At 50.8% G+C, this 27,701-nt stretch overlaps 1 protein-coding gene across 1 annotated transcript in view; it reads left to right on the forward strand.

Annotated features, from left to right (window-relative positions):
• Positions 1–21,190: 21,190 nt before the first annotated feature.
• Positions 21,191–27,701, forward strand: part of LOC135876110 (uncharacterized) — a 29,569-nt gene continuing 23,058 nt past the window's right edge. Inside the window, exon 1 of the mRNA XM_065401293.1 lies at positions 21,191–21,310. Coding sequence (XP_065257365.1) covers positions 21,240–21,310 — 71 coding nt within the window. The 5' untranslated portion in view covers positions 21,191–21,239. The remainder of the gene's footprint in view (positions 21,311–27,701) is intronic.

Consider the following 27,701-nt stretch of genomic DNA (forward strand, 5'->3'; position numbering starts at 1 on the left):
CTGCAGGCGAGGGTAACCTGCTCTGACTCCCAGCTCCGATATCTGCCTCTGGCTCTGCCCCGGGGCTCCAGTCCCGGTCACCAACTCCTGCTCTAACCCCTGGGCAGGACCACCGCATCCTGGTCTCCGACACCGTGGCAGGTTTCGTAAGAGCGAGAAGTTACTCCAGTCACCCTGGCCACGGGTTCCCCCCGCACCTGGCTGCGCAGCCTGGCTGGCGGCATTTCGGTGGCGCCCCCTAGGGGCAGCTTGTGAGGGGTGCTGGGACGCCACAGGATGAAAGGTGTCTGTAACAGGGTGGGGAGGGGGGGCTTTCGTGCGGACCCACCCTGTTAGGAGTGTTCGAGTCCTGCCAATGCGGCTCAGGCCAGGCTGACTCAGTAGGGCAGGATCCGCTTGCTGACTCCATCCTCCCTGGCTGGAATCGGGTGCAGCTGGAAGATTAACTGCCCAGGCAGCACCTGGAGGACCAGCCAGGGAGCAGGGGTTGATCAGACAGGCAGCTCAGCTGGGCAGGAACAGCCCAGGCCCTGTAGGAAGGAGCAACAGGGTCTTGCGGGAAGGCAGGCCACAGCTGCAGGTGCAGGGTCCCCAGGCTGGGACCCGGAGCAGTGGGTGGGCCCGGGTTCCCCTGCCGGCCGCTGGGGAAGTGGCACCGGCTGGGCAGTGAGCAGGAAGACTGCCAGAGTCCATGTGTCAAGAGAGACTTTGGTACCCCTGGAAGGGGAAGCGTGAGATGACCTGGCCGGAGGGGCCAAGGCACGAAGAGGGAACACGTTGAGGTGCAGAGGGTGGGAGGGACGCTGCCAGAGGAGGGCGCAACGCCTGGCCAGAGCTAATCCCCAGAGCAACCAGGAGGTGGCGCCAGCGGCGGCGAGTGGACCCAGTGGCAAGGGGGCACATTTGGAGGCCAGCTGAAGGTGCACATGCTCCGAGCATGGCCTGGGGGATGGCTCGGGTCACCGGGCGGTACAGATCAGAGCGTTTTTTTCTCGAGGGGCAGGACAGCTTGCTGATCACGGAAACCTGACAGCAGCGTCTCTACCGGCACACGCTCAGGGTCCCGTCAAACGCATTGGCAAGTCCTGCAGCCGAGCCCACGGACGTCTCTCACTGCAGCCATTCTCCTTAGGCCACGGCTCCAACACCAAATTGCGTCAACCTAACGTCCGTCGGCATGCGGCCCCTGCGGTTATTCAATCGCTTGTGCGTGTCCACGCGTGGCTCCTTGTGTCGGGATGTGCGCCCTCACCGGGAGCGCAGTATCGAGTCGACTGTCAGCGTGGGGCATCGGGGGACGGCCCCTGAAAGCCAGTGACAGTTGCGTAAGCAGCACGGGGTCTACACTGACACTGCATCTCTGCGCCGCTCGGGGAGGTGATGGGACTAAATGGGTGTAGAGAGGCACTTCCGTCTCTACAAGCAGCTGACGTCAGCCTAACCGACTCGCGTAGGCCAGGCATTAGCTTGCTGGTTTCAAATGGGAGAAGAAGTTACAGGTCCAGGATGGGGAAAAAAAATATTCCTCCGGGCCAACCAGCAAGCAGAGATTTGCATGTGCTATCTGATTGGCTGAGAGCTGACCAATACTTTTGCTCTGGATGAGCTGCAGATCCGCGCGATGCAATTCGACCGTGATGGCTCTTCCTACCACTACGGCAGCTTCCCCTCCTGCTCTCTTCCCGCCTTTCTCCCTCCTGGGCAATTTAAGCCTCTGCTTGTTTCATCACACCTAGATCTCAGAACCCGGCCAGTGACATCACAGGGGTTGCTACAGCAGCAACCACAGATGTGACGGGCAGACGGGTGAAGCAACCGGCATGTGAGTAAAGAGACGGGAGCCGCACATTTGCAAGCTGGTTCTTCCTCTGCAAGGCCAAGCCCCACGGGAAACGAAAGGCCAAGCTCTCCCTGGAGCTCTGCCCCATTGCAGAAACCAGGGAAGGAAACAAAACCATCGCTCCCGAAGTGAGCTGGTGCCATCTACAAGAAGAAACGCCATCCCCGCTTATCTGTACACCGTCACTCATCCTCCCTCTAGGTCCATGCTTGCCTGAGCTCAGGTGTCAGACCTGCTGCTGTTCCAGTCCTGGGGCTCCCTTCCCGCACAGATGTGCTGATGCAATACCCCGTTAGCCCAGCCTTGGGCCCCCTCTGCCCGTGCACCTCGATCCAGACCCTTGCTCCTGCAGTCCTGACCCCAACCACACTCAGCCAATGCACCTGAGCCCACCAACACCTGTGGCTGCCCAATTCCTCTTCATAAGGACCTCCGGCGACCTCCCTTTGCGAGTGGAAGGCCTTGATTTTCCGTTCCGCGCACCCGCCCACCTCCTACATTTGACAACAGGCAAATTAAGCACAAATCCCTCCCAACTGCATCATGTGTGTGGGATTTGAACCCCGGCCTTCAGAGAGGGTGCATAAAAAACAAAGTATAAGACCCAGTCCCCGCCTCCAAGATCCTACGCAGCAGAGCCACGTAGTGCCGGTGCATGGGCCCCTGGTGAGAGCATGGAGGAGAAGAACCCAGGGACGACTGGTGAAGGAAAAGGGTTTGAGGGAGGGACACCGGGAAAGAGGAAAGCAAGTGAGTGGAAAGGAGGCGGGAGATGCAGGCAAGACAGGGCTCTGTAGGACCTTGGCCAGAGCTCAGACCTGCTGAGATGAAAGGCTAAGCTTGCAAAAACTTTCTGCCATCCGGCCCCTGGCTGATCCCCAGGTGCGATCAGGAACTGCCCCATTAGTACTGCCAATGAGACGTCTCATGGGGACTTCAACGCTGAAGTCGCAGGCACTGGCGCTTGCTAGAGACAGGATAGTCAGCTCTATGGACCCATGTTCTGATCTAGGCTGGCGAATTGTATGTTCCTGAGAATAGGACTGAGGAAAAAAAATACAGACGAGAGAGAGTCTCCCTGCAACGCTGGTTCAGAGAACCTGTCTGCCCAGAACACGCCACTCCACAGTCCTCCAGCGGGGGGGGGATTCCACTTAAGCTGCTCCCAAAACAGCATTACTAGGGGCTAGAGCAGAGGGCTGTGATCCTCATCCTAGAAAGCTGGATTCCATTCCCAGCCACCCTCAACCCCGCGCGGAGGTAGGTAAGATAACCGAGTGTCTGTCGCACTCAGACCCTCGGGTGACGAGTGCTGTGGAGTGCAAAGCACCATCAGAGTCACAATAGAGGGCGGCTCTTTGTTGGGTCCAGGCAAAACCCTCCCATGCAAACCAGCTCACACTCTACTGCCACTCTGCCGGAAAAGGCATCAGGCAAAAATTCCCTTGGAGGCTCTACTCACAAAGGTGAGTGGCGATTTCTCAGCCTCCCAACTGGCCAGCATCCCTGGTACCGTATGAAATTCCAGACAGTCATCCTGTTCGCGCCAGCAAAGATTAATGCTGCTGGAATTTATTGGAAGCCCCTTTGATTCTTCCCGTAAAAGAACATCTTGTGCACATGTTCATGATCGCTCTGTTTAAACCACACCCGCTACTTCGTTCAGGACTAGCCAATACCCTCCAACGGAACATCAGGTGTAATGTTATAACAAGCCTTGGTTAGTTTACGAGATCACAGAATCACAGGAGTGGAAGAGACCTCGAGAGGTCATCTAGTCCAGTCCTCCGCACTCATGGCAGGAGTGGGTATTGTCTACTACTGTATTTATCTTCTCCCAAAACTAAATGATCCCAATCTTTCCAGGCTCTTCCCCATGTGGAAACCCACAGAAATGAGCCCCAGAGGTGGCTATGTGAGGAAAGGGCAGACTGGCTGAACCGCAGCTAGCAGAACCCAAGAAAATATTTGTGTGCCTCATCTATTTTTCACAGTCAGTTTAGCCTCTCCAGGCCAGATTTTTGTTTGTACATAAGCTAACACAATGTGGTCCTGCTCCCAGAGGGGGATTCCTAGGCATTATCAAAATACAGCAATAATAATGGCATACTGACAACTTCTTTTTAAATTGACTAACTTCCAGAGAATTCCCATTTCTGATGGAGTCAAGTATCAGAGGGGTAGCCGTGTTAGTCTGGATCTGTAAAAAGCAACAGAGAGTCCTGTGGCACCTTATAGACTAACAGATGTATTGGAGCATAAGCTTTCGTGGGTGAATACCCACTTCGTCAGACATGCGTCTGGGTATTCACCCACGAAAGCTTATGCTCCAATACATCTGTTAGTCTTAAAGGTGTCACAGGACTCTCTGTTGCTTATTTCTGATGGAGTTTCCTTTATACAGTCTGACCTGAGTTTTTTTCTAAATTCCTTTATTAAAAAAGGCTACGTTTCTTTTCAGCAAGGAAAACACCAAGCAACTAATTGACCGTAAAGAGGAACAATGAAACTGACTCTATAAAGCCCCTGTAAAACGCCACGTGACAAAGTGCAAAGACAGAGGCTTGCTTTTCTGCAAACGTCTCTCAGGTTTCCTAATCTCATGTGCTACTTGTAACTATCGTAGGGACAACATTTTCAGATAGATCCAGTTTTCAAGACGACCGTGTCCCTTTAAATTATTTCTTAAAGGAGGTGGAAGGCGGAGAAACCGACTTCATTAACTCCAGACTCTTGAGTTTTATCTCAATCCTTAAATCTTGATTCTGACCTGACCACAGTCTGTAGCTGGGTGACATAGTAACAGGTTGTTATTTACAACCCCTTCCCCCACCTGTTAATTAAACATGCACAATGATCTTGCAAGAACAGACAGACTCCACTCCCACATAGCCCTGCTCCCAGGTCTGAGCGGCAATTAACCATTCATAACCACATTGTTCTAGTCGGTAACAGCGCTGCAGACACCGGGCCAGATTAAAAAACACAAGATCCGCTACACCACTTTCAATTCCTGCCTGGATGTTTCTCACTAGCGGATCCTTCATAAAGTTAATGTGTAAGAGACAAGCGGACTTACCTAATGTAGGTTCCCAGAACGGAAAGAGAGAAGAGGCAGCCCCAGACTTATTGGAAGCCCATGGAGGTCTGGCTTTGAATTCGATGTCAGAGAGGGGAATTTGAAACGCGGGTTGGGGTTTTTTCTAACTTCAGTCTGTGAAATAAAAATAAGAGAGACACTTCCTCAAATCATCAGAAATAGACATGGGTTTTCGGCTACGAAGCGTGAAAAATCCATAACTTTGGGAGGAGGAGCATAAACAGCCTAGCTATGTCGGTAACAGCCCCCTTCATTTCATATCGCAAGTAACCCCCGGAGACCTCAATCAGGGCTCCGTGGTGGTAGGTGTTGGACACACCACGCGTCTTGCCTTGCCTTGGAAATCTTGCAAGACCAGACGCTCGGTTAAAAGGAAGGAATTCACATGCAAGCAACCAAACCCCAGGCAGGCAAGAGTGACACCCAATTTAGTGTGCAGTATTAAGCCTCTCACTTTCCCATAGGTCTGTGCCTGTGACTCAACCCTTTATAAATACGTAGGTAGAGAGAGGGAACTCGGATTAGCTGTTTTGCAGATGACTTCAGACCTTTGTAATAAAAACACACGTACATTTCAGACAATGCCAGCTACCAGGGAATCTATAGTGCAATCCCTGGGAGCAACGAAACCTTAACAGCAGCTGTCAATTAATACTGGCTCTCCTAGGACATATTATCTGAGGGAGAATTGTCCAGGAGAGCCTTGGAGGACTGGCCTCTAAAGTTTTGCAGGACTGTATACACTCCCCTGGGAGATTACATTAGGGCCACATTTTTCAGACTTAGGTGTCTATATTTAGACAACTAAATCCACACTTAAGCAATTAAATACGTTTCCTTATTCGGGTGCCTAGACACATATGTAGGTGTCTGGCTAGAAGCACCCAAGTTTGAACACTCACATCCACACACAGGTCCCTTTTTCAGTGTGTGACTCAGGTCTTCCTGCCCCTTTCTGCTGCAGCGGCCTGGCTTCCCCTACCCTCCGGCCGTTATTCTGGGCTAGGGTTTTGAAAGGAACAGGGAAGCGCATTGTTAAAATGACAAACTCAGCATCCTGAACCAGCCTCCAGTGTGCCGCCCTGCCTGGGTCATTGTGTTCGTCATTTCAGCCTCGCTGAAGGAGGGGAACGCCCCTTTCGCCGCCTCGCACCTGTATTCGAGGGATGGGTTTATTATCACAAGGAGAACTGGGCTCTGGGAGGGATGAACAGTTAACCCTGCTGCAACTCGTCCAGGAGCATGGTGAGCCACCTAGGCGGGTATGCTGCCTTTGGCAACGGCCAGGGCCTGTTGCTTTGGAGAAAGGTGAACACCCCACCACCACTATCTCTGGGCAACAGCCATCGATAGGAAAAAACTGTCCCGCACTACTAGTTATAGAGAGGCTAGGTGGCCAGGCCTAGGACATCCAATCTCGCCACCCTCAGCCAGTGCAGGATTGGGGGCTGTTTTTTTTACTGTCAACGATTGCTTTTGTTGACTGCGCGGATCTCGCTGTCACAGAGTTTCCCCCATATTCATCCTAATTGTCACTATTTTAAAGGGAGGCTCCCAAACAAAAGGTCCCATTTGCATTGGTTTTTGTTTGGTTTTTTTAAGAAATCTCATCTCCTGGTTCCTAACGAGCCCCTCGATTGTTGGCACTGAGAGAGTTTTAAAAGTTGTTATTCATTTCCAGTTTGTTCGCCTCGGCCCAACCAATGCCACTCGTCTATTTGCTGTTTGTTTCAAATTCAGTGCCACGCTCTGCCTCTCTTGGACGGTGGCGGTTGACTACAATCCTTGCAGGGGAAGGTTAAAAGCCTGATGGGGTTTCCTAATTTTGTCTTCATCGTCGCACTGAAAACTCCTTTGACAAACTGTCAATAAAACCTACACTGTCTGCCAGGGTCTTTATTAATTTAATCCCGTGGCTCCTAGGTATTCGCCAGCAGACTGCCCGCTAGCTGTGTGTCAGCGAGCCTGGAAAATTAGCTTAACATGGAGAAAAAAATGTTCCTCTGGGGGGAATTGGGGAAGGTGGGAACATGGCACACAGAGGAATAGGCACAAGGGGGAATAACCCAATTAAAACTCTTGCATTGGCTCTGAGAAGTCGGTCTAAAAACCCTCACACAGTGCTGTCTCCTGCTACTCTCCCCACTTCCTCTCTTCATCTAGCATGGGACTCTTCTGGGCCCGTCTCCACGGCAAGTCCTGCTCTCCGGAGCAGCCTGCCAGTCGGTGCTGCACGCCAATGGCAGCAGGAAACCTTTGGTCTTTATTCCCCACCTGCCATTTGGGGGGCGGGAGCTTCCTGTTGTTTGTACACAAGGGGTTTGTATGTAGACACAACCCCGGAGAGACAGAGAGAGTGTGTACATAAGCCTGCACAGATAGTGTGTAAGTTTACACACAACTCTGCAGAGGGAGAGAGAGAGAGTGTACACACACAACCCTGCAGGGAAAGAGCGTGTGTGCGCTGGTGTGCCCACACACGACCCTGGAGAGCAGAGCGCGTTATCTCGGTGAGGAAGAAGCTGGCCTGAAGAGAAGTGAGCCCATCTGCAAGGTTTGTGTTTCCAGCACTTGGAGATAAACCCGCTTGTGCCGCACCTCGCTCGGATTAGCTTGAAAAAACAATAGCGGCTGGATCAAGAGCTCTGTGCTAATGACACCGGGGGTAGGGGGCTGCATCAGCGCCCACCAGCCCCTCAGCCGGGGACCCACCTGCTTTCGGTTTCTCTCTCTCCCGCGGGCAGTTTATGGTCCCAGTCCAGGAAACTTTTCACTACAATAATTAAAGGTGCCATTCCCTGGGCACCTGTACCAGCCCCCCACCTGTCGGAGCGGACCCTGGGCACATGAGGAGCTGGCACAGGGAGGGGCTGACCCTGGGCAGGGGCTCACACAGGGGAGGGGCTCAGGGGCTGGCACAGGGCAGGGGAGGGGCTGGTACAGGTGAGGGGTTCAGGGGCTGGCAGAGGGCAGGGGAGGGGCTTGGCAGAGGTGAGGGGCTCAGGGGCTGGCAGAGGGCAGGGGAGGGGCTCGGGGCTCCCCCGGCAGGGAAGGGGCTGGCACAGGTGAGGGGTTCGGGGGCTGGCACAGGACAGGGGAGGGGCTGGCACAGGTGAAGGGCTCAGGGCCTAACAGAGGGCAGGGGAGGGGCTCAGAGGCTCCCCAGGCAGGGGAGGGGCTGGCAGAGGGCAGGGGAGGGGCTGGCAGAGGGCAGGGGTTCAGGGGCTGGTGGAGGACAGGGGAGGGGCTCAGGGGCTCCCCCAACATGAGAGGGGCTGGCACAGGTGAAGGGCTCCGGGGCTGGCAGAGGACAGGGCAGAGGCTCCCCCGGCAGGTGAGGGGCTGGTAGAGGAGGGGCTCCCCGGGCAGGTGAGGGGCTGGCGCAGGTGAGGGGCTCATGGGCTGGCGCAGGACAGGTGAGGGGCTGGCGCAGGTGAGGGGCTCAGGGGCTGGCAGGGGAGCGGGCAGGGACGGTCTGACCGGGGCTGGCGCACTCGGGGGAGGGAGTCACGGTGCCCCGGGGAGGGAAGGGAAGGGGCAGCCCGGGGGGTGGGGGGCGCTGCCCCCAGGGGCCAGGCCGCTCCGGAGGGGGAGGGGGCGCGGCCGGGACTCACCCTGCGCCGGGAGGCTCCTGGATCCTCCTGCCGGGCTGCTCCCCTCGCTGCCCGGGGGCCGCTGTCAGCCGGGCCGGGCTCCTGACTTCGGCAGCAGCCGCCGCCCAGCACTTCCGCATGGCGGGGCCGCCCCCGCCGCTCAGCCGCGCCTCCCTGCCGGGCTTCCCAGGGGCCAGCCCCGCCTCGCCGCCGGGGGAGCCCCGCACCGGGGCCAGCGCCTGAGCCCCTCACCTGCCCGGGGAGCCCCGCACCGGGGCCAGCGCCTGAGCCCCTCACCTGCCTGGGGAGCCCCGCACCGGGGCCAGCCCCGGAGCCCCTCACCTGCCTGGGGAGCCCTGCACCTGGGCCAGCCGCGGAGCCCCTCACCTGCCTGGGGAGCCCTGCACCTGGGCCAGCCGCGGAGCCCCTCACCTGCCCAGGGTCAGCCCTTCGCCGCTGGGGGAGCCCGGCACCGGGGCCAGCCCCTGAGCCACTCACCTGCCCGGGGAGCCCCTCCCCGCCCAAGGAGCCCTGCACCTGGGCCAGCCCCGGAGCCCCTCATCTGCGCCAGCCCCTCACGTGCCCAGGGTCAGCCCCTCGCCGCTGTGGGAGCCCCACACCTGGGCCAGCCCCTCACCTGCCCAGGGTCAGCCCCTCGCCGCCGCAGGAGCCCCGCACCTGGGCCAGCCCCATAGCCCCTCACCTGCCTGGGCAGCCCCACACCTGGGCCAGCCCCATAGCACCTCACCTGTGCCAATCTCTCTCCCTAGGTATCCTGCCTTGTGCCACCTGTTGATCTATGCCAACCTCTCACCTGCCCAGTACAGCTGAACTGGGCTGACTGAAACATGAGTTTCACCTGGGTGGGGGACAGCCCATCCACTCCAGCCCTTTATTCGATGACGAAGCTTCTCTTGTGCAGCTCTTTGTGTGCCTGGGAATCCTTGTCTTGCCAGCCCTCCTCAAGCCTGGAGAAAAGGGCTTCTCTCTTGGCCAGCTGTTGACCCATCTCTTCCAGGTACCTTCCTCCAAGCTCCTTCCCACGTGGAAACCTACATGTGGCTCATTGGCATCACACTCTTATTAGTAAACCCAGCGAGCCCAGGTGGGCTTGGGTGAGTCTCTCCCATTGGGATAACACTTCCTCAGGGAAGTTGTATAGCATTTGAAATTAGCTTTTCAGGAAGTGCAGAAGCTGCCTACAAGGAGGAGAAGCCAGCCCTATGCAGCCAGCCAGCTACCTGGGGACCAAATGCCCTGAGGTTTACCAATTGGTCCAGGGGCCACCGTTTAAGAACAGCTGTGCTGCAGCATAACACAATGGGTGTTATGCTGCTTCGGAGAAGTTAATCTGAGGTCCCTTCTTCCAGCCGGTGTCCCTCTCACAAGCAGCTGTCCAAGATCTTGTGGCACTTTTTAGAAAGAGGAAGGAGCCATACAACTGGTGGCATTTTTAAGCACTGGCCAGCCATTCTCCCTCCGCACTGGGTGTAAGCTGTTACTCCAGGCCCAGTATGAGCCTGAAGTGTGTTAGAGAGGACCCAGTGCGTGCTGTGTCCCACCCACGCAGCAGTCACCTGGTGAAGTGAAATTAACCCGATCGAGCTCTTTTTAATCCTGATGTCAAAACTTAACCGCAAAATGAGATTTCCATGCCTGCCAACCTACACAAAGGGGAATGGAGTGATATCCCTCTCTGCTGGCTGTTCAGCATGTGGCAGGGATCTGGGGCTCAGCAGAGAATGGAACTAAACCAATTTATTCACTCCGTCTTCTTTCCAAACTTCCCTGCAAGACAAGACTCCCCTTGGAACATGTTCCTCTAAAAGCAACAAGCTGGAGCTCAGTTCTAACTAACGAAGCAGAATTCTGATTGGCACGGTTTAAAATAGTCCCGCCTCTCCCCAAAGAGTTTTTGGTAGGAAATGGTAGGTTTTTTTAGCTAAAGCATTTTTGAAACTGCTAACCAGGAGCCTCCAGACACCCAGATTCCATGAAACCACAGCTTCAAATTCCAGCAGGGTTCGCCTAGCTCTTCATCCTTCCAGCCAAGGTCGATAAACGGATGAGCTCCATGCAGTTTACTGCATGAAGGTCTTTCCGATGAGACTTTGAGTGCCAATATCCTGTTTGTTCTATGTGTGTATTCAGGATTCCACGGCACTTTTCATGAGTAGGGTTTTTGCTCTAAAGTCATTGGTCCAAAATTCTCTCTGTTGATCGGTGTCCCAGATTCCTGACTCACTTTCACAGCAGGGCGGCTGTATTTCAGAGCAGGATATTCCCAGCTATTCCTGCTGGTATTGTAGCAGCAGCAGCGATAGGTTGCACAGTGTTTCCACACACCAAACCGCTGTTGTCAGTCACTTGTAAATATCTGAAACCAATTGAAAAGTTCCACAGAAATGTAAAATATTCATTTATTTGATTTTATCAGCTTCGCCTGCATTGGTGAGGCTGATCAGGAATGTTATTTAATTTGGATAAAAGGTTGGGATTTAGCCCAGGGGATCTCTGACAGTACTGAGTTCCACAGTATTGTGTCAATGAATTTAGTCATCAAACCCATTCCAGCTGCTGAGATAGACACATGAAAAAAACCTCCCACACAAGCTGCAAGTCTCCAGTTTCCCCGTAGACAGGGCCGGCTCTGTTTTTTTTGCCGCCCCAAGCAAAAAAAAAAAAACCTGCGGGGCGGCTGGAGCCAGGGTGCAGGGGGACTCCCTGCGCTGCAGACGTGCCCCAGCTAGCAGGGGGGAGGGAGCGGGGGGAGAGAGAGAAGGGGGGTGGCCTGGGCTTCAGCGGGGCGCTTGCCACGCGGCCCCGATCGCCGCGCCACCTGCCGGGAGGGCTCCGCACCGCTCCGGTCGGCGGGGAGGGAAGGACGCGGGCTGCCCTGCCAGGCTTGCTACAGACCTGGCACTGGCTGGGACAGATGGAGCGCGCAGCCCGCTCCCAGCAGGGCGCTCCCCTCCTCCGCACCGCCGCCTCCTACAGGGTGGCCGGATTGGCGAACAAAACAAAACAAAAAACAAACAAACAAAAAGCGGCCGTGCCGCCCTAGGATTGGGCGGAATGCCGCCCCATAGAATCTGCTGCCCCAAGCATAAGATTGCTCGGCTGGTGCCTGGAGCCGGCCCTGCCCGTAGAGATACTAGACTGACAGTCATAGACTTTTATCTCCTCTTTTTCAAAGGTAATGTTGAATTTAACATAGATATTGGCTTGGTGACAGGGAATCAGGACTCCTGGGTTCTGTTCCTAGCTCTACCGTTGACTTGCTGTGTTGGTCATTTCTCCTCAACATGCCCCCTTTTACTCATTTCTCAAATGGGGGTTGTCAAGGCTGTATCCCCACTTTGAACTTTAGGGTACAAATGTAGGGGCCTGCATGAAAACTGCTAAGCTTATCTACCAGCTTAGCTCTGGTCCGCTGCCACCATCTTAAGAATTCCCTCCCTGGGAAGCCTTGAGAAACCTTTCACCAATTCCCTGGTGAATACAGATCCAAACTGCTTGGATCTTAAACAAGGAGAAATTGACCCTTCCCCCCTCCTTCCTTTCACCAACTCCTGGTGAATACAGATCCAAACCCCCTTTGGATCTTAAAACAAGGAGAAATCAATCAGGTTCTTAAAAAGAAGGCTTTTAATTAAAGCAAAAGGTAAAAATCATCTCTGCAAAATCAGTATGGAAAATAACTTTACAGGGTAATCAAACTTAAAGAGCTCAGAGGAATCCCCTCTGTCTTAGGTTCAAAGTATAGCAAACAAGATAAGCACTCTGGTAAAAGGTACATTTACAAGTTGAGAAAACAAAGTAAATCTAAGACGCCTTGCCTGGCTTTTACTTACAATTTTGAAATAAGAGAGACTTGTTTAGAAAGATGGGGAGAACCTGGATTGATGTCTGGTCCCTCTCAGTCCCAAGAGCGAACAACCCCTTAAACAAAGGACACACACAAAAGCCTTTCCCCCCCCAAGATTTGAAAGTATCTTGTCCCCTTATTGGTCCTTGGGGTCAGGTGTCAGCCAGGTTACCCGAGCTTCTTAACCCTTTACAGGTAAAAGGATTTGGAGTCTCTGGCTAGGAGGGATTTCATAGCACTGTACACAGGAGAGCTGTCACCCTTCCCTTTATAGTTATGACACGCCCCCCAAATCACAGATAGTGTTGGACGTCCGGTTCCACACTGGCTGTGATTTCTTCCTGGAGCTCTAGGAGAAAACAGAGTTAATAAAACACATGTACCTTTAGACATACTACTGATTATATAAAAACTAACAATATGTTTTATTTCAAGAACAATTGTTAACCAGTTAACTCTGGGAAACTTTCCCGGGAGAGTGCATCAGCCACTTTGTTAGAAGCTCCCGAAATGTGTTGTATTTCAAAATCAAAATCTTGGAGAGCTAAACTCCACCGAAGAAGTTTTTTGTTATTTCCCTTGGCGGTATGAAGCCACTGTAGCGCAGCATGGTCTGTTTGTAGTTGGAAACGTCGTCCCCAAACATATGGGCGTAACTTTTCCAGCGCGTACACAATGGCGTAGCATTCCTTTTCGCTGATTGACCAGTGGCTTTCCCTCTCAGACAGTTTCTTGCTGAGAAACACGACAGGATGGAATTCTTGATCCGGTCCTTCCTGCATTAAAACTGCTCCCACGCCTCGCTCGGAAGCATCTGTGGTTACTAGGAACGGTTTGTCAAAGTCTGGGGCCCTTAGCACAGGGTCAGACATGAGTGTTGCCTTAAGCTGGTTATAGGCCTTTTGACACTTATCAGTCCACTGAACTGCATTTGGCTGTTTCTTTCTGGTTAGGTCTGTCAGCGGGGCGGCGATTTGGCTGTAGTGTGGTACAAATCGCCTATAATATCCGGCCAAGCCTAAGAAGGATTGGACCTGTTTCTTTGACTTTGGAACCGGCCACTTTTGGATAGCATCCACTTTGGCCTGTAGGGGATTTATAGTTCCTTGACCCACCTGGTGCCCCAGGTATGTTACTCTGTTTTGGCCTATTTGACACTTTTTAGCCTTAACAGTTAGTCCTGCCTGCCGGATGCGCTCGAAGACTTTTTTCAGGTGCTCCAGGTGTTCTGTCCATGAATCAGAAAAAATGGCCACATCATCGAGATAGGCAACGGCAGATTCTCCCAATCCCACCACTGCCACCATGTCAAGGCTGTATCCCCACTTTGAACTTTAGGGTACAAATGTAGGGGCCTGCATGAAAACTGCTAAGCTTATCTACCAGCTTAGCTCTGGTCCGCTGCCACCATCTTAAGAATTCCCTCCCTGGGAAGCCTTGAGAAACCTTTCACCAATTCCCTGGTGAATACAGATCCAAACTGCTTGGATCTTAAACAAGGAGAAATTGACCCTTCCCCCCTCCTTCCTTTCACCAACTCCTGGTGAATACAGATCCAAACCCCCTTTGCATCTTAAAACAAGGAGAAATCGATCAGGTTCTTAAAAAGAAGGCTTTTAATTAAAGCAAAAGGTAAAAATCATCTCTGCAAAATCAGTATGGAAAATAACTTTACAGGGTAATCAAACTTAAAGAGCTCAGAGGAATCCCCTCTGTCTTAGGTTCAAAGTATAGCAAACAAGATAAGCACTCTGGTAAAAGGTACATTTACAAGTTGAGAAAACAAAGTAAATCTAAGACGCCTTGCCTGGCTTTTACTTACAATTTTGAAATAAGAGAGACTTGTTTAGAAAGATGGGGAGAACCTGGATTGATGTCTGGTCCCTCTCAGTCCCAAGAGCGAACAACCCCTTAAACAAAGGACACACACAAAAGCCTTTCCCCCCCCAAGATTTGAAAGTATCTTGTCCCCTTATTGGTCCTTGGGGTCAGGTGTCAGCCAGGTTACCCGAGCTTCTTAACCCTTTACAGGTAAAAGGATTTGGAGTCTCTGGCTAGGAGGGATTTCATAGCACTGTACACAGGAGAGCTGTCACCCTTCCCTTTATAGTTATGACAGGGGTGATGTAAAGCACTATGAGGTTCACAGATTTTAACACCAGAAGGGACCGCTATGATAATCTAATCTAACCTCTTGTGTAACATGGCCGCAGAATTTCATGCTGTGATTCCTGTATCAGGGCCAATAACTTGTGGTTTAACTAGACCAGGGGTCAGCAACCTTTCAGAAGTGGTGTGCCGAGTCTTCATTTATTCACTCTAATGTAAGGTTTCGTGTGCCAGTAATACATTTTAACGTTTTTAGAAGGTCTCTTTCTATAAGTCTATAATACATAACTAAACTATTGTTGTGTGTAAAATAAATAAGGTTTTTAAAATGTTTAAGAAGCTTCATTTAAAATTAAATTAAAATGCAGAGCCCCCCGGACCGGTGGCCAGGACCTGGGCAGTGTGAGTGCCACTGAAAATCAGCTCGCGTGCCTCCTTTGGCACACATGCCATAGGTTACCTACCCCTGAACTAGACAGAACCGATCTCCTCTTTAAAAGATGTCAAATCCTGATTTAAAGACTCCAAAGCAGGGATCTCAAAGTCCCGACCCGCGAGCCATCTGCGGCCCGAGAACCTCCCCACTGCGGCCCACGGAGGAGAGACGCATGCAGCCATGCTGTGCTCGTCCCCACAGCTCCCATTGGCTGGGGGAGAGGGACAGAGATACCATCACTAGTTGCCGAGCAGAGTCAACCATGGAGCAGCATCATTAGTTGCCGGGCGGAGCCAGCCATGGAGGCAGCATCACTTTTTTCCACAATTAATATAAACAAATCAAAATACGGAACACAACTATCCGATGCACCCCTTGCTGCAATCCTGGAGGTTTCAACTGCTCAGTCCCTGAGGTCAACAAACTGAGAACTGAAGCGTTGCCAGGTGTCTGGCAAACACTAACAACTCTGGCAGGCGAAGAATTGTATACCATTGTATGACAGTTTTATTATTTCTAAGAAATTCAAAATAAAAAATACAATATAAACGTTTTCTTTTCTGAACACCATCTTTATTTATTGTGATTATTTAACAAATCCATGATATTTTGGTGTGATTGCTGGCTGGGACACTAAGTGGCATGTAACTAAGTCATGTGGGAGAAATTAAACTGGAAAATAATTAGTCTTGGCAGAATTTAACTATTTTATAATTTTGACTGATATCGATGTTTATTTTTAAGCATTTTTTTTAGATTTTTCCCATTTAAATTTTCAGTTGTGGGAAATTATGGGGGTGTGGGGGGAGATCAGACTAAGGACACTAGACACTGATATTCAAAAAGGAAAAGCTTTACAAACTGTTAAAACACATTGTCAAAATCATGTCAAAACATACAAATTAAATATCCTTAAATCAATAAATCACACCTGTTTACTATTCATACGCTAGTCCATTCGTAACACTGCTCTACAGCCAAAATGCTTCTGAAATAAATATAGTCAAACTTTACTAATTCTGGGTCACTGAGAACGAAAATGATGCTTAAAATTGTTGATTGGCTCTAGTTTTCAAGATATGCTATTGGGTCAGTATATACGACCCTTGACTTGGGAATGGCGGAGGATAAGTGAGGGTACGTCTACACTTACTTCCTGGTTCGGCGGCAGGCAATCGATCTTCTGGGATCGATTTATCGCGTCTTGTCTAGACGCGATAAATCGATCCCGGATCGATCCCGGAAGTGCTCGCCGTCGACGCCGGTACTCCAGCTCGGCGAGAGGAGTACGCGGCATCGACGGGGGAGCCTGCCTGCCGCGTCTGGACCCGCGGAAAGTTCGGACTAAGGTACTTCGAATTCAGCTACGTTATTAACGTAGCTGAATTTGCGTACCTTAGTTCGAAGTGGGGGGTTAGTGTAGACCAGGCCTGAGTTATAAAGGGAAGGGATCTCAATTTAAACCAGAAATGACTAAAATACATCTTTGACTGGATCTATGAATAAATCTATGACTGGGTTTGGACAGTACTTGCTTTTTAGGAAAAACAATGAATGATGCAATCTGAAGCTGGTATTGCGTCATACATGATATGAATTGCATCATGTTATTCCTAGAAGTCATGGATGATGCAATCATAACGAAGCTTACATCACTCTGCTGAACAAATTGCCCTATATCAGCTCTAGAAATCATACAGTGTCGTGCTCTCTTATTTGTCAGTGTTTGATTTTGCAAAGGGACACATTTCTGTTTAGCCAAAGTGAGCAGAGATGCCTCGTACTTGTGTGAACAGTGCAGATAACTTCTGCTATGTTTGTGGTGAAGTGACTTTTGCATCACAAAAGCGCAGTATAACCACTATGGTTAAAAAAGCCTATCACCTTTCTTTTGGCTGCAAAATTGGAGATCAGGACAAGAGGTGGGCCCCACACATATGCTGCAACACTTGTGCAACAAATCTTCGCCAGTGGTTGAACAGGAAAAGGAAATCTATGCCTTTTGCAGTGCCAATGATTTGGAGAGAGCCAACAGATCATACCAGCAATTGTTACTTCTGCATGGTGCCTCCAGTTGGGTAAGGTGTGTCAAAGAAGAAAAAGTGGACTGTGCATTATCCAAACATTCCATCAGCTATACGCCCAGTACCCCACGGAGAAGGACTGCCGGTTCCAGATGCACCAGAATCATTCTCACTTGAGTCAGACGAGGAAGAGGAAGAGGATGAAACTTCTGGTCCTGAACCATCAATGTCACAGGACCCACATTTTCTCCCATCCTCCTCCTCTGAACCACACCTCATAACACAAGGTGAATTGAATGACCTTGTCAGGGATTTGGAACTACCCAAGAGTAAGGCAGAGCTGTTGGGCTCCAGACTACAGCAGTGGAATCTCCCGGCAGGTGATGTTAGGGTTTCCATGTTCCGTGACCGTCAAAAGGATCTTGTCCCATTCTTCTTCATGGAAGGTGATCTTGTAGCCTGCAACAACATCGATGGTGTGATGGCAGCCCTCAACATCGTTCATGATCCAGATGAGTGGAGACTGTTCATTGATTCATCGAAGACGAGTCTTAAAGCTGTTTTACTGCATAATGGCAATGTTTTGCCATCAATTCCAGTTGGTCATGCAGTCCATATGAAGGAAACCTATGACAACATGAAACAACTTTTGAGGTGCATAAACTATGACCAACATCAGTGGCAGCTTTGTGGCGATTTGAAGGTTGTTGCTCTCTTGCTTGGTCTGCAGACTGGATACACAAAGTACTGCTGTTTCCTCTGCGAATGGGATAGTCGTGCAAGAGATTCCCACTACATCAAGAAAGATTGGCCACTCCGACAGTCATTGGAGCCTGGGAGGAAAAGTGTTCAGCATCCACCACTTGTTGAATCAAGGAAGATTTTGTTACCACCCTTACACATCAAGCTGGGTCTTATGAAGAACTTTGTCCAGGCCATTGACAAAACACAAGCAGCTTTCAAGTACCTCCGTGGAAAATTTCCAAGGTTAAACGAAGCTAAGATAAAGGCAGGTGTCTTTGTTGGTCCTCAGATTCATGAACTTCTTCGAGATGATGCATTTGACATGCACTGCGTGGCAAGGAAAAGATGGCATGGAAAGCCTTCCAGTTAGTGGCAATCAATTTTCTCGGAAACAACAAGGCAGACAACTACAGGTTGTTGGTGGAAAACCTCCTCAAGGCATACAAAAGCCTTGGTTGCAACATGTCACTAAAGATACATTTTTTGCACTCTCATCTAGATTTTTTTCCACCGAACTGCGGAGCAGTGAGCGATTTCACCAGGACATTGCAACAATGGAGAAATGCTATCAGGGCAAATGGAGCCCATCAATGCTTGCAGACTATTGCTGGACAGTGACAAGAGATGCTCCATTTAATGAATACAAGAGACAAGCCAAGAAGCGCCGAGTAGACACTGAATAGGACTAAACTATGTACAGAATAGTTTTTTGCCTTTTGTTTCATAATAAATTTTATTTATATAACCCTTTTGCTGATTTTTAAAGTGTTACATAAACAGGACAGGTGAAATATTATCATGTAAAGCAACCATAAACACATGAAAAGACCTAGGTTTATAATTTATGATTAAAACTCTACTATCTACACAATATACATAGACATAAAATGTAAAAATTTAAATATCTTAGAAACAGTAGCCAATCAGTTGTTTTAATTGTCATATTTGAATTCAGCACATCAAAATACATAATAAATAGCACATTTTATCTCTGAAGCAGATGACTTCTCAAAAATTGTTGACCAGTGTAACAAGCCTCATTCAAAATTCTAAATCACAGTAAGTTCTCAAGCAGCATTTTTCTTACATTGCCTGTCTGTACATTTCTATTGTTATTGATGAAAATATCTTTGTTCTCAGTTTGGGTGTGTACAGGGAATCTGAGGTTTACCGACATCAACCAATAAAAACCAAATCCTTCCACACCTAGGAATAATGAATTAAAAGTTACAGGATACAAGTTACAAGGCCTAGATGTTTGGGGACCTCCATTTGACACAGCCATCAGGCTAGAGGATGGATACATGTAGCCAGCCTGGTTGGGGGTCTGTGATATGATTAAGAATAATTCACTTCATGAGGATTGCTGCTCATGTCATATCCCTTTTCTGGTTTTGGTCCTGACTTTGCAGTCCTACCTCTAGTTCGCGCCCTATTTCAGTGTCTGGTTATTGACACCTGGGGTATTTAGATTCTGGACTTGGGGCCGGAGCCTGCATCAGTTAATATTAATGGTAACATCCCTACTGACTTCAGTAGGGCAGGGCCTTGATGAGTAGCTGGCGTGCAGTAGTTCCTTGAGGGCAGCTTCCCTGGTGAACATCACCAAGAGTGCCATGGCTCCAGGCGTCATCATGTCAATCCAGCATTGCAGGGATGGGCTCTGCAAGTGTCGGTGCTGCTGCCACATGCTGGTGGAGCGTGGGCATCACATCCACTTCCTGTCCAGAGAGGGTAACAGCCTGATCCTCCCAGCAGCTAACGGAGCTGCTCCCATAGCTCGAGTGAGACAGGTCTGGGCTGAAGGAGCCAGGCTGCAGTGCCACCATCCTGGGATCTCCCCACCCCTGTCCTGGGCCCAGTACCCCCAAGTCCTCTGGCTGCGCCTGTGCCCTCCCCAGCCTTGCACCCCCAAGCCCTGTAGCTGGGCCCTGCCCCCTCCTGACCCTGCACCCCCCCGTCCTGTACCCTGCACCTGCCAGCCCAGCCTCCCCCCAAGCCCTGTAGCTGGGCCCAGCCCCCAACCCAGGCCCTGTACTCCTCAGTCCTGCCCCACCCCCCAGTTCTGGCTCCGCCCCCTCCTGGCCCATCCCCCCCAGGCTCTCTGGCTGGGCCCCGCCCCCGGCCGGTCCCGCCTAGACCCTGGCCAATGCCGAGCCGCCTACCCACAATGCACCTGGGCTCTCGCTCGGCGCCGGGACGGGGAGGCGGGGGGATGCAGCGGGGAGCAGGCGCCTCCCCGGGTTTCTCTGGGCCGCCAGCGAGGGCCATGAAAATGTCCGCGGTCCCTTTAACATCTGTCCCCGCCCCTCCGCTTTTCTCCGCTCCCATTGGTTCGCCTCCTGAGATCGTTCCGCCCCCTTCACCCAGCCCGGCTCAGCGATTGGCCGCCGCGGGTTGGTCACTTCTCACTGGGACCCGCCTGGCGCGGGCGGCAGTTGGGAGCGGACTGGAGCTACGTGCGGCGGTTACCCGGCAGCCCCGCGCGCCCCTCGCCAGCCAGCAGCGACAGGCCCGTCCGCAGCTTCGCCCCCACCCCATAGACAGCTCCTCCCCCGCAGGCACAGCAAACCTCCCGCCCCATAGCCAACCGCCACAGCGCCCCTCCCCCACAGCAACCCCCCTAGGCAGCCCCGCCCCCAGCCTATCCTGACAGGTCCCCCCCGCCCCCAGCCTGTCCTGACAGGGCCCCTCCCCCCCAGACAGCCCCGCCCCCAGCCTGTCCTGACAGGGCCCCTCCCCCCCAGACAGCCCCGCCCCCAGCCTGTCCTGACAGGGCCCCTCCCCCCCAGACAGCCCCGCCCCCAGCCTGTCCTGACAGGGCCCCTCCCCCCCAGACAGCCCCGCCCCAGGCCCTCCCCCCTAGACAGCCCCGCCCCCAGCCTGTCCTGACGGGGCCCCTCCCCCCATAGACAGCCCCGCCCCCAGCCTGGCCTGACAGGGCCCCTCCCCCCACAGACAGCCCCACCCCAGGCCCTCCCCCCATAGACAGCCCCGCCCCCAGCCCATCGGGACACGGCCCTTCCCCTTAGGGAGGCCCACACCTCTCAGCGCCAGAAAGCCCCACCCCGCCAGCTCCACTCCGTCCCCCACCCAGACCCCCTCCATAGGCCGCAGTGCCCCTTAGCGCCAGAAGGCCCCACCCCATAGATAGCTCTGCTCCTCAGCACCAGACAGTTCCAGCCCCCCCAACTCCAGTCCCCTCCCCCACTGTAGACCCTCCACCCCACACACCCCCTGGCGCCGGACCACCCCAATCTCTTCACTCCCACTGCCCCCGGCAGCTCCACCTCCTCCCCCGCTCCAGACCCCCGCATCCCAGCTTAGATCACTCCAGGCCCCTTCCACTTCCTAGGCCTGCCCAGTACCTGCTTTTGCCCTCTCGGGACCCCTAGCCTCTTAGCCTCAGCTTCACCCCCCCCCCCCCATTTCCTTGCTGTAAATCCTCCCTCCAGTGCTAGGCCCCTTAAGCCCCTGGGGATTACCTTCTGCCCACTTCAGTTGCCCACCTACAACCCCAGCTCCATGCCCTTCTGCACTTCTAGGCAGCTACCAGAGACTTCCTGGGAGGAAGCGGAGGCCAGGCCTGCCACATGGTACGTACCCCCAGGAATAACCTTCACAGGAGCAGCATGGCATTTGGCTCTCGGTTTATGAACTGTTCCCATGCATGGGGGAACGCTCTCATCTGTGCCTTTAAAATAGGGGCCACAGGGACGTCAACCGCTTCCAGGAGCAGTGCGGAGCCTGGGCAGGTAGGGATCCTGCCTTAGCCCTGGGTCCCTGCTGCACCGCTGACCAGACTTTTAACAGCCCAGGCAGCACCGCCACCAGGGTCCCTTTTCGACCAGGCGTTCCGGTCGAAAACCAGACACCTGGCCCCGTCCCTCTTCCTGGATCTCTGCCCTGTGGGTGCGAGGGTGCAGAACTCTATGATTTGGCGTGGTGCTCATTTTCTGATGCCAGTTCATCCCCCTGAGCTGGGAGTCCAAGCAAACCCCAAACCAAAACGTCTCCAGAATAACCCAAATTTTGCTTGTTTTCTAGTGGAAACACTCAGTCAGATCTAGGGCCATGTGAGAGTTAGTACATGTTCACTTCACGGTTCACTTGCATCGTTGCTGAGGAGTCTGCCAAGGATTCAGGGTTATGGGGGAAAGCAGGAGAGGTGGTGTCTGTATACGGGAGAAGGAATCAGCTCACAAAGTTGGTTTGCGCACAGTAATGAAACTGTAACTTGTTGTCCAAAATCCTTCACCTGAAATAACTAACTGATCTTAGGAAATAGTAGTAGCTAGATTTGGAAAAAGAGAATAAGGCAGAGGCTGTGACATCTCTTACTGAAACAGTTCGCTATTGTTGCATTATATGGCCTATGGTATTATGACCCATGCAGTCACTTCCAAGTCTGCATTATAATTCGTGATGCTGAGTATTAGTATTAGTGGCAGCAGAGTGCTTCTCCAGGGTCATTGAAGTGAATAGAGGAAGAGTGGGGAGTCGCATGGAAAAGCAGCCAGAAGTGTTTTAGGAAGGTGGCAGCTAGTGGTGGCAGAGCCATTGGGGAGCTGCCTAAAGAAGGTGAATTCAAGGTTTACCCATTCCAGGGCTGCATTGACAGCTTGTCATGAGCCTGTTGGCTGCATTTTCTTTTAAGTGCAAACCATGATTACCCTCATCTTTAATACAGAAGTGTGCCCACGGAGACTACGTATCTCAGCACACAATGCTCAATTTTAATCGAGCAGGTGGGTACTTGTGTTGAGAAGAGATGTATGTTGGGACCCTGTCTCCAAAGGCTGCACTTCCATGTTAAAGGTAAAAGTGACTAGTCAAGGGAAAAAATTATAAAACAGCTAAGAAATAAATGGAGATATACCTATCTCATAGAGCTGGAAGGGACCCTGAAAGGTCATCGAGTCCAGCCCCCTGCCTTCACTAGGGGGACCAAATACTGCTTTTGCCCCAGATCCCTAAGTGGCCCCCTCAAGGATTGAACTCACAACCCTGGGTTTAGCAGGCCAATGCTTAAACCACTCATGCTGTGGGCTGTCCCCTAAAGACATGGACAGAATATCTCTGAGATCCCAGGTTCCAGTTTGTGCTTTAGCTAAGATGGGTTTGGTTCAATAAAATGGCATCACACTCGCTTGCTTTTAATCACAGGGAACATTTCTGAAGTTGACCTGCTTGAGGGGACTCATATAGGGAGAAGCTCCTAGTAATTCCCTTCTCTTAATGTAAATGTGAAATCGTTTGGGATGGGTTTTTATGATGTTACCACTTATTTTCTTAAAAGAACTTTCCAAAGTGAATTTTGTGTTGGTGAAAGATTGACAGCCTTCTGGCTGATTGCCAGCCCCAGTGAGTTGCTGGCCTTTTCATCCTGAAGAAGAGCTCTGTGGAGCTTGAAAGTTTGTCTCTTTCACCATAAGAACAGCCATGCTGGGTCAGACCAGTGGTCCATCTAGCCCAGTATCCTGTCTTCTGACAGTGGCCATGATCTTCCTCTCTGTTGAGACTGCCTCCAAGGGGACTAAATAGTACCAGTAGCGGTGGTGTATTTTGTACTGATTCCTGTCCGCATCAGTGATTTGCTGTTTAAAGGCAAAATCCAGTCCCCTTTGCTAAGAGCTCTGGAATATTTTGTGTGTCTCCTAGGTTGTCCTCTGGCTTCCTACTGTGCCGGGAGCGGGTTATTGAGCAGTGACTGGGGAATGAGATGTGGCTGCTGCCAGGATAGTGTGTTGCCAGTGTCCTTGGTTGACTGTCTCATGGCAAATCTGTCGGTTCCAAGCTGCAGCCTTTTTAGTACATTTTGCTTCATGAACTGCAGGGTTGGGAGGACTCTTCTGAGCCTCAATGAGAATACTCCACCCAGACTTGACACAGGCTGAGGGCTAAACCCCTGTTTGGGAGGGGAGCTCCGAGCATTTGTCAGCTTCACAGATCTAGTCAGACTTGAAATGTGGGAGCAAACTGCCAAAGTAGGTGGAGAATAGAAAACCACAGGTAGGCTGCTCCTTTAGACTTGGTGTTCTGAATGGTGCCATGCAAGTGCACTTTGCCCCTGTTGGAGCTAAACATACCTCTGTCCCGAACTAACATCCTGTTACTGTGTCTCACTATAAATATTGACAGCAGCAACAGTGGAGCATGGAACTAAGGTTCTAGAGAATGGGTTTCATGTGCACCTACTCCCACCTCAATGCAAGCTTCCACCTGTCTTTCATTTAGGTCAATAGCATCCATTTGATGGAGGACTGGAAGAAGAGGTGATAAGAAGGTAGCATCAGGTTGGTTTGGAAGGAGGAAATGAGGGAGAGAAGAAAGATGCGAGAGTTTGGGGGCTGGGGAGAGTTTGGGAACAAGAAGGTGAGCAGGGGCTGAAAGGGCATTGTTTCCATTGAACCAGGCATGTTGAAGGGATCTATGTGGAGCTGCTGTTCCCTCCGTGGAAGTGTCTGTGCCCCTTACAAGTTGTGCCATGCTGCTCTTTTCAAAGCTACTCAGAAATTGGAGATGGAGAAGGCCTGTTAGAGCATCCAGCCCCTCTTCCAGCCAATGCGGGATTGTTTCCTGTGGCACATTTTTTTTTTTAGTGTTTGTCCAGTCTAACTATAACAACCCCAGGTGATGGGGTTTCTACCACTTTCCCTCTGGAGACTCTTCCACAGACTAAAAGATTTTGCTTTCATGCATTTTCTCCTTCTATTCAGCCTGGTTTCCTTTTCTTAATTCCATCCCCTAGTTATACCCTCTTGGGCACCTTACACGATCCCTCTCCGTCCTTGGTAGTGACATCCCTCAGGTGCTTATGGACCTTTCCATGTGAATCCTATCGTCTGGCCTTCGTTCAGCTTTGTTTCTTTTCTCCCTCAAGCTTGTCACTCTTTCCAGTAAAAGAGAGAAGGAAAGTATAATAGAAACGGCATTAGATTTTTCCCTTTTCTTATATACTTACAGGACGATTAATCTGATATCTACATATCTGATTGCTCCCTATCAACTGACCTGCAGGCCTCCCGCTGAATTCTTAGATGAGAATAGGCTACTGTTTAATGAAACTTTCCAATAACTGCCAACTTCAGGCAAGAAAATGTCGGACTTGGCTGCATTCTCTGCAAGGCATGAATGTCTGTGGGGGGTGGCAGGTTCTTGCCACGTTACACCTTGTCGGTTGGTAACTTGAGACACCCCAAAACATGTTCACATCTATAACTTTCCTCCTTCTTGTCCCTGTTTCTGTTCATTCAAGTTGGTAATAAAGAGTGGGCATGCAAGCACAGTAATCGGCAGTCTGCAGTGGACTACAAACTACTTTACCTTATGGCTCTTCCTTCAGAGGACTGGGATGATTCCTCTGACTGGCTCACATCACATCAGATACTTTGATAACTTAAAGGCCGGATCCTGCAAGATACTGAGCACTCTCCACTCTCATTGAAACGTCTTAGTATCAGGCAAGGTTGAGTGATACGTTATAGTTCAGTGAATGACTCCAGATCCCATTTGCTTTGGTTGTAAATCAATCACCAATGGTTTTTCTGTCAGCACTGGGATCTGAAAATCTAGACCTCCTTCTTCTTTCGCATGGCTGGCATAGAGCAGCAACTACAATTTCACCTGAAGTTGATCGAGCCAAATGGCTACATCAGGAGTAGCAGAATTTATTGCAGTGATGCCTCCTTCATATTTATAAATTGGGCGGTAGGTAGTGATATGTTCGATGGTCTGTCGTGGGGAACCACACTCACGCACCAGGGTGTCCTTGATTTTCCATTTGTGCATTAGATGTCCGCATCTACCAAGGTTGGTTTGGATTCGGTTCAGAGTTGACCAAGATGACTGTGGAAGGTCAAACCCAGGAACCAATCTAGACATGCGCATGTGCCTCTGACTTCCTCACTAGTAATGAAGACAGTAGCCTTCACAGGGCCCACTCTGTGAAGTGAGAATTCAAGACAAATGCCATCAACTCGGCAACTGAACATCGCTCAGCAATCTCCTGGTCATCAGAGCAGCAACTCAACAAATCTAGACATGCGCATGTGCCTCTGACCTCCTCACTAGTAATGAAGATTTTGCAATAGGTACCACAATGATGGGCCCTCCCAAATAGGCTCTCAGCTGACAGGCCTTCCAGTTTTGTGTGGGATGCACGAGGCAGATCAGAATCCACCTCTCTCGGCCATCACTGCATTGTAGTAGTTGGGAGAGCAGTTTGTGTTAGCAAATTGAGCAGCTACCGTGTGACTCAGAGATACACAGGAGAAGCTTGCTTGAGTAAGAAGGAAACTTTTAAATATAGCTGCTTTTCTGACTCCAACCACAAACTTTCCTTCCAGTTTTCATTAATTATCATGGTGATTTCTCTTCCACATTGTACATAATGACAGCATCTTTCACCATGTACAGTGCAAAAATGAAATGCAGTTAGCAATCCATATCTGGCCTTCTAGCTAGGTAATCCAGACTTGAAAGCTTAAAACAACACAGACTTATATTCATATCAGTCAGGTTTTCACATTTCAACTCTATACCTTTTACTTTCATGTATAATTTATATTTAAGCCAATTAACTAGTTTATTTGTTAGCTAAAGACAAGTTCTGGTGAGTGTATGGAATATATAATGTACTTCCCATCCTTGCAAAGCATACTTGAAATGATTAAAATCTTCCTGAACATTGCAGGGTTAATATCTTATTGGTCAGCCTTCGCTGTGGTCTTATATCTTTGATATCTGGTATGGCAATTTTCATGCAGGAGGATTTCAAAGCATTTTATGGACCATAAAAATAGCAATTGCTTCATGACTTCCCCACGTTGAAATGCAGTTACCTCCGTGATGGAAAGCAGCACCACCTGTTTACTGGCCGCAGCTGAAGAAGAACACCATATCCTGTTGAAACTACACAGAGATGTTAGAAAATCAAAATGTAATTGCCTGAGAGTGGAGTGGGCTCTGACCTGGACACCTCCTTCTGTATTTCAGGACATAGATGCACTGAGCAGTCCTTGGGACTGTTCTTGTTCTTCTTCCAGTTGCGAGGAGGAGCCATATGGAGGGCTAGCAGTGTCGGAACTCTTGGTAAGATTTTGGCTGCAGCACTTGACTTTAATTGGTGCTCAGGGATGAAGTCCTTCATTCAGGAATTATTGGGAATCCTAAGCAATCAGTGACTCTAAAGAAGCAAGGGGATAATGCACAGTGAGCTTTTTATGGACTGGAGAAGGTGAAGTAGGGGGCAGGGAGGCCAGGGAAGAGGAGGAGTTGTAGAGGTCGATATGGGAAATAAAGGCCTGGACATAAGCTCTTAGCTGCAGAGATAGAGAGGTTATGGAGGAAGAAGTGGCAAGATTTGGATATGACTTGCATATGTGGGGAAAGAAGAGAGAGGAATGAAAGGAAACTCCCAGGTTATGGGCCTGAATGAAGGTGAGGGTGGGGATCGTGCCAACCGTTCTTACAGATTCTGCAGGGAATGGCGAGCATTTGGAAGGGAAGATCAGGGGAGTTAATTTGGCCATGGTAAATTCAAGCTTTTCAAAACACTTCACTGATACTAAACCTCGCAGCATACCAGTGAGCTAGGTATGGACTATCCTCCACATTTTACAGGTTGGGGAACTGATGCAGGGTGAAGGGAGTCATTTACTCAAGCATTACAGTGAGCTAGAAGCAGAACTCAGGAGTTCAAGGTCCACAGTCACCTAAGACCACTAGACCAGTCTTTTCTACAGGAAGGACTTTTTGGCGCAGTGATGTGGATTAGCTTGTGGATTCTAGTCTCATCAAGGATGTAATGGAAACTCCGTCACCTGGGGCCCTTAAAACTGGACAGAGCACCAAACCCTAGGAAATGTGTACTAGAGATCATTGGTCCCAGGAGATGGGTGATGTTTAGGAGAATTTGGGGCCTCTGCAGGAGGAGCAGGTGCCTAAAGTTGGCCCTTAGGTGAGGAGGGAGGGGAGTCTAAACTG

The sequence above is a fragment of the Emys orbicularis genome, chromosome 1 (assembly GCF_028017835.1).
Source record: "Emys orbicularis isolate rEmyOrb1 chromosome 1, rEmyOrb1.hap1, whole genome shotgun sequence".
Lineage (NCBI taxonomy): Eukaryota > Metazoa > Chordata > Testudines > Emydidae > Emys > Emys orbicularis.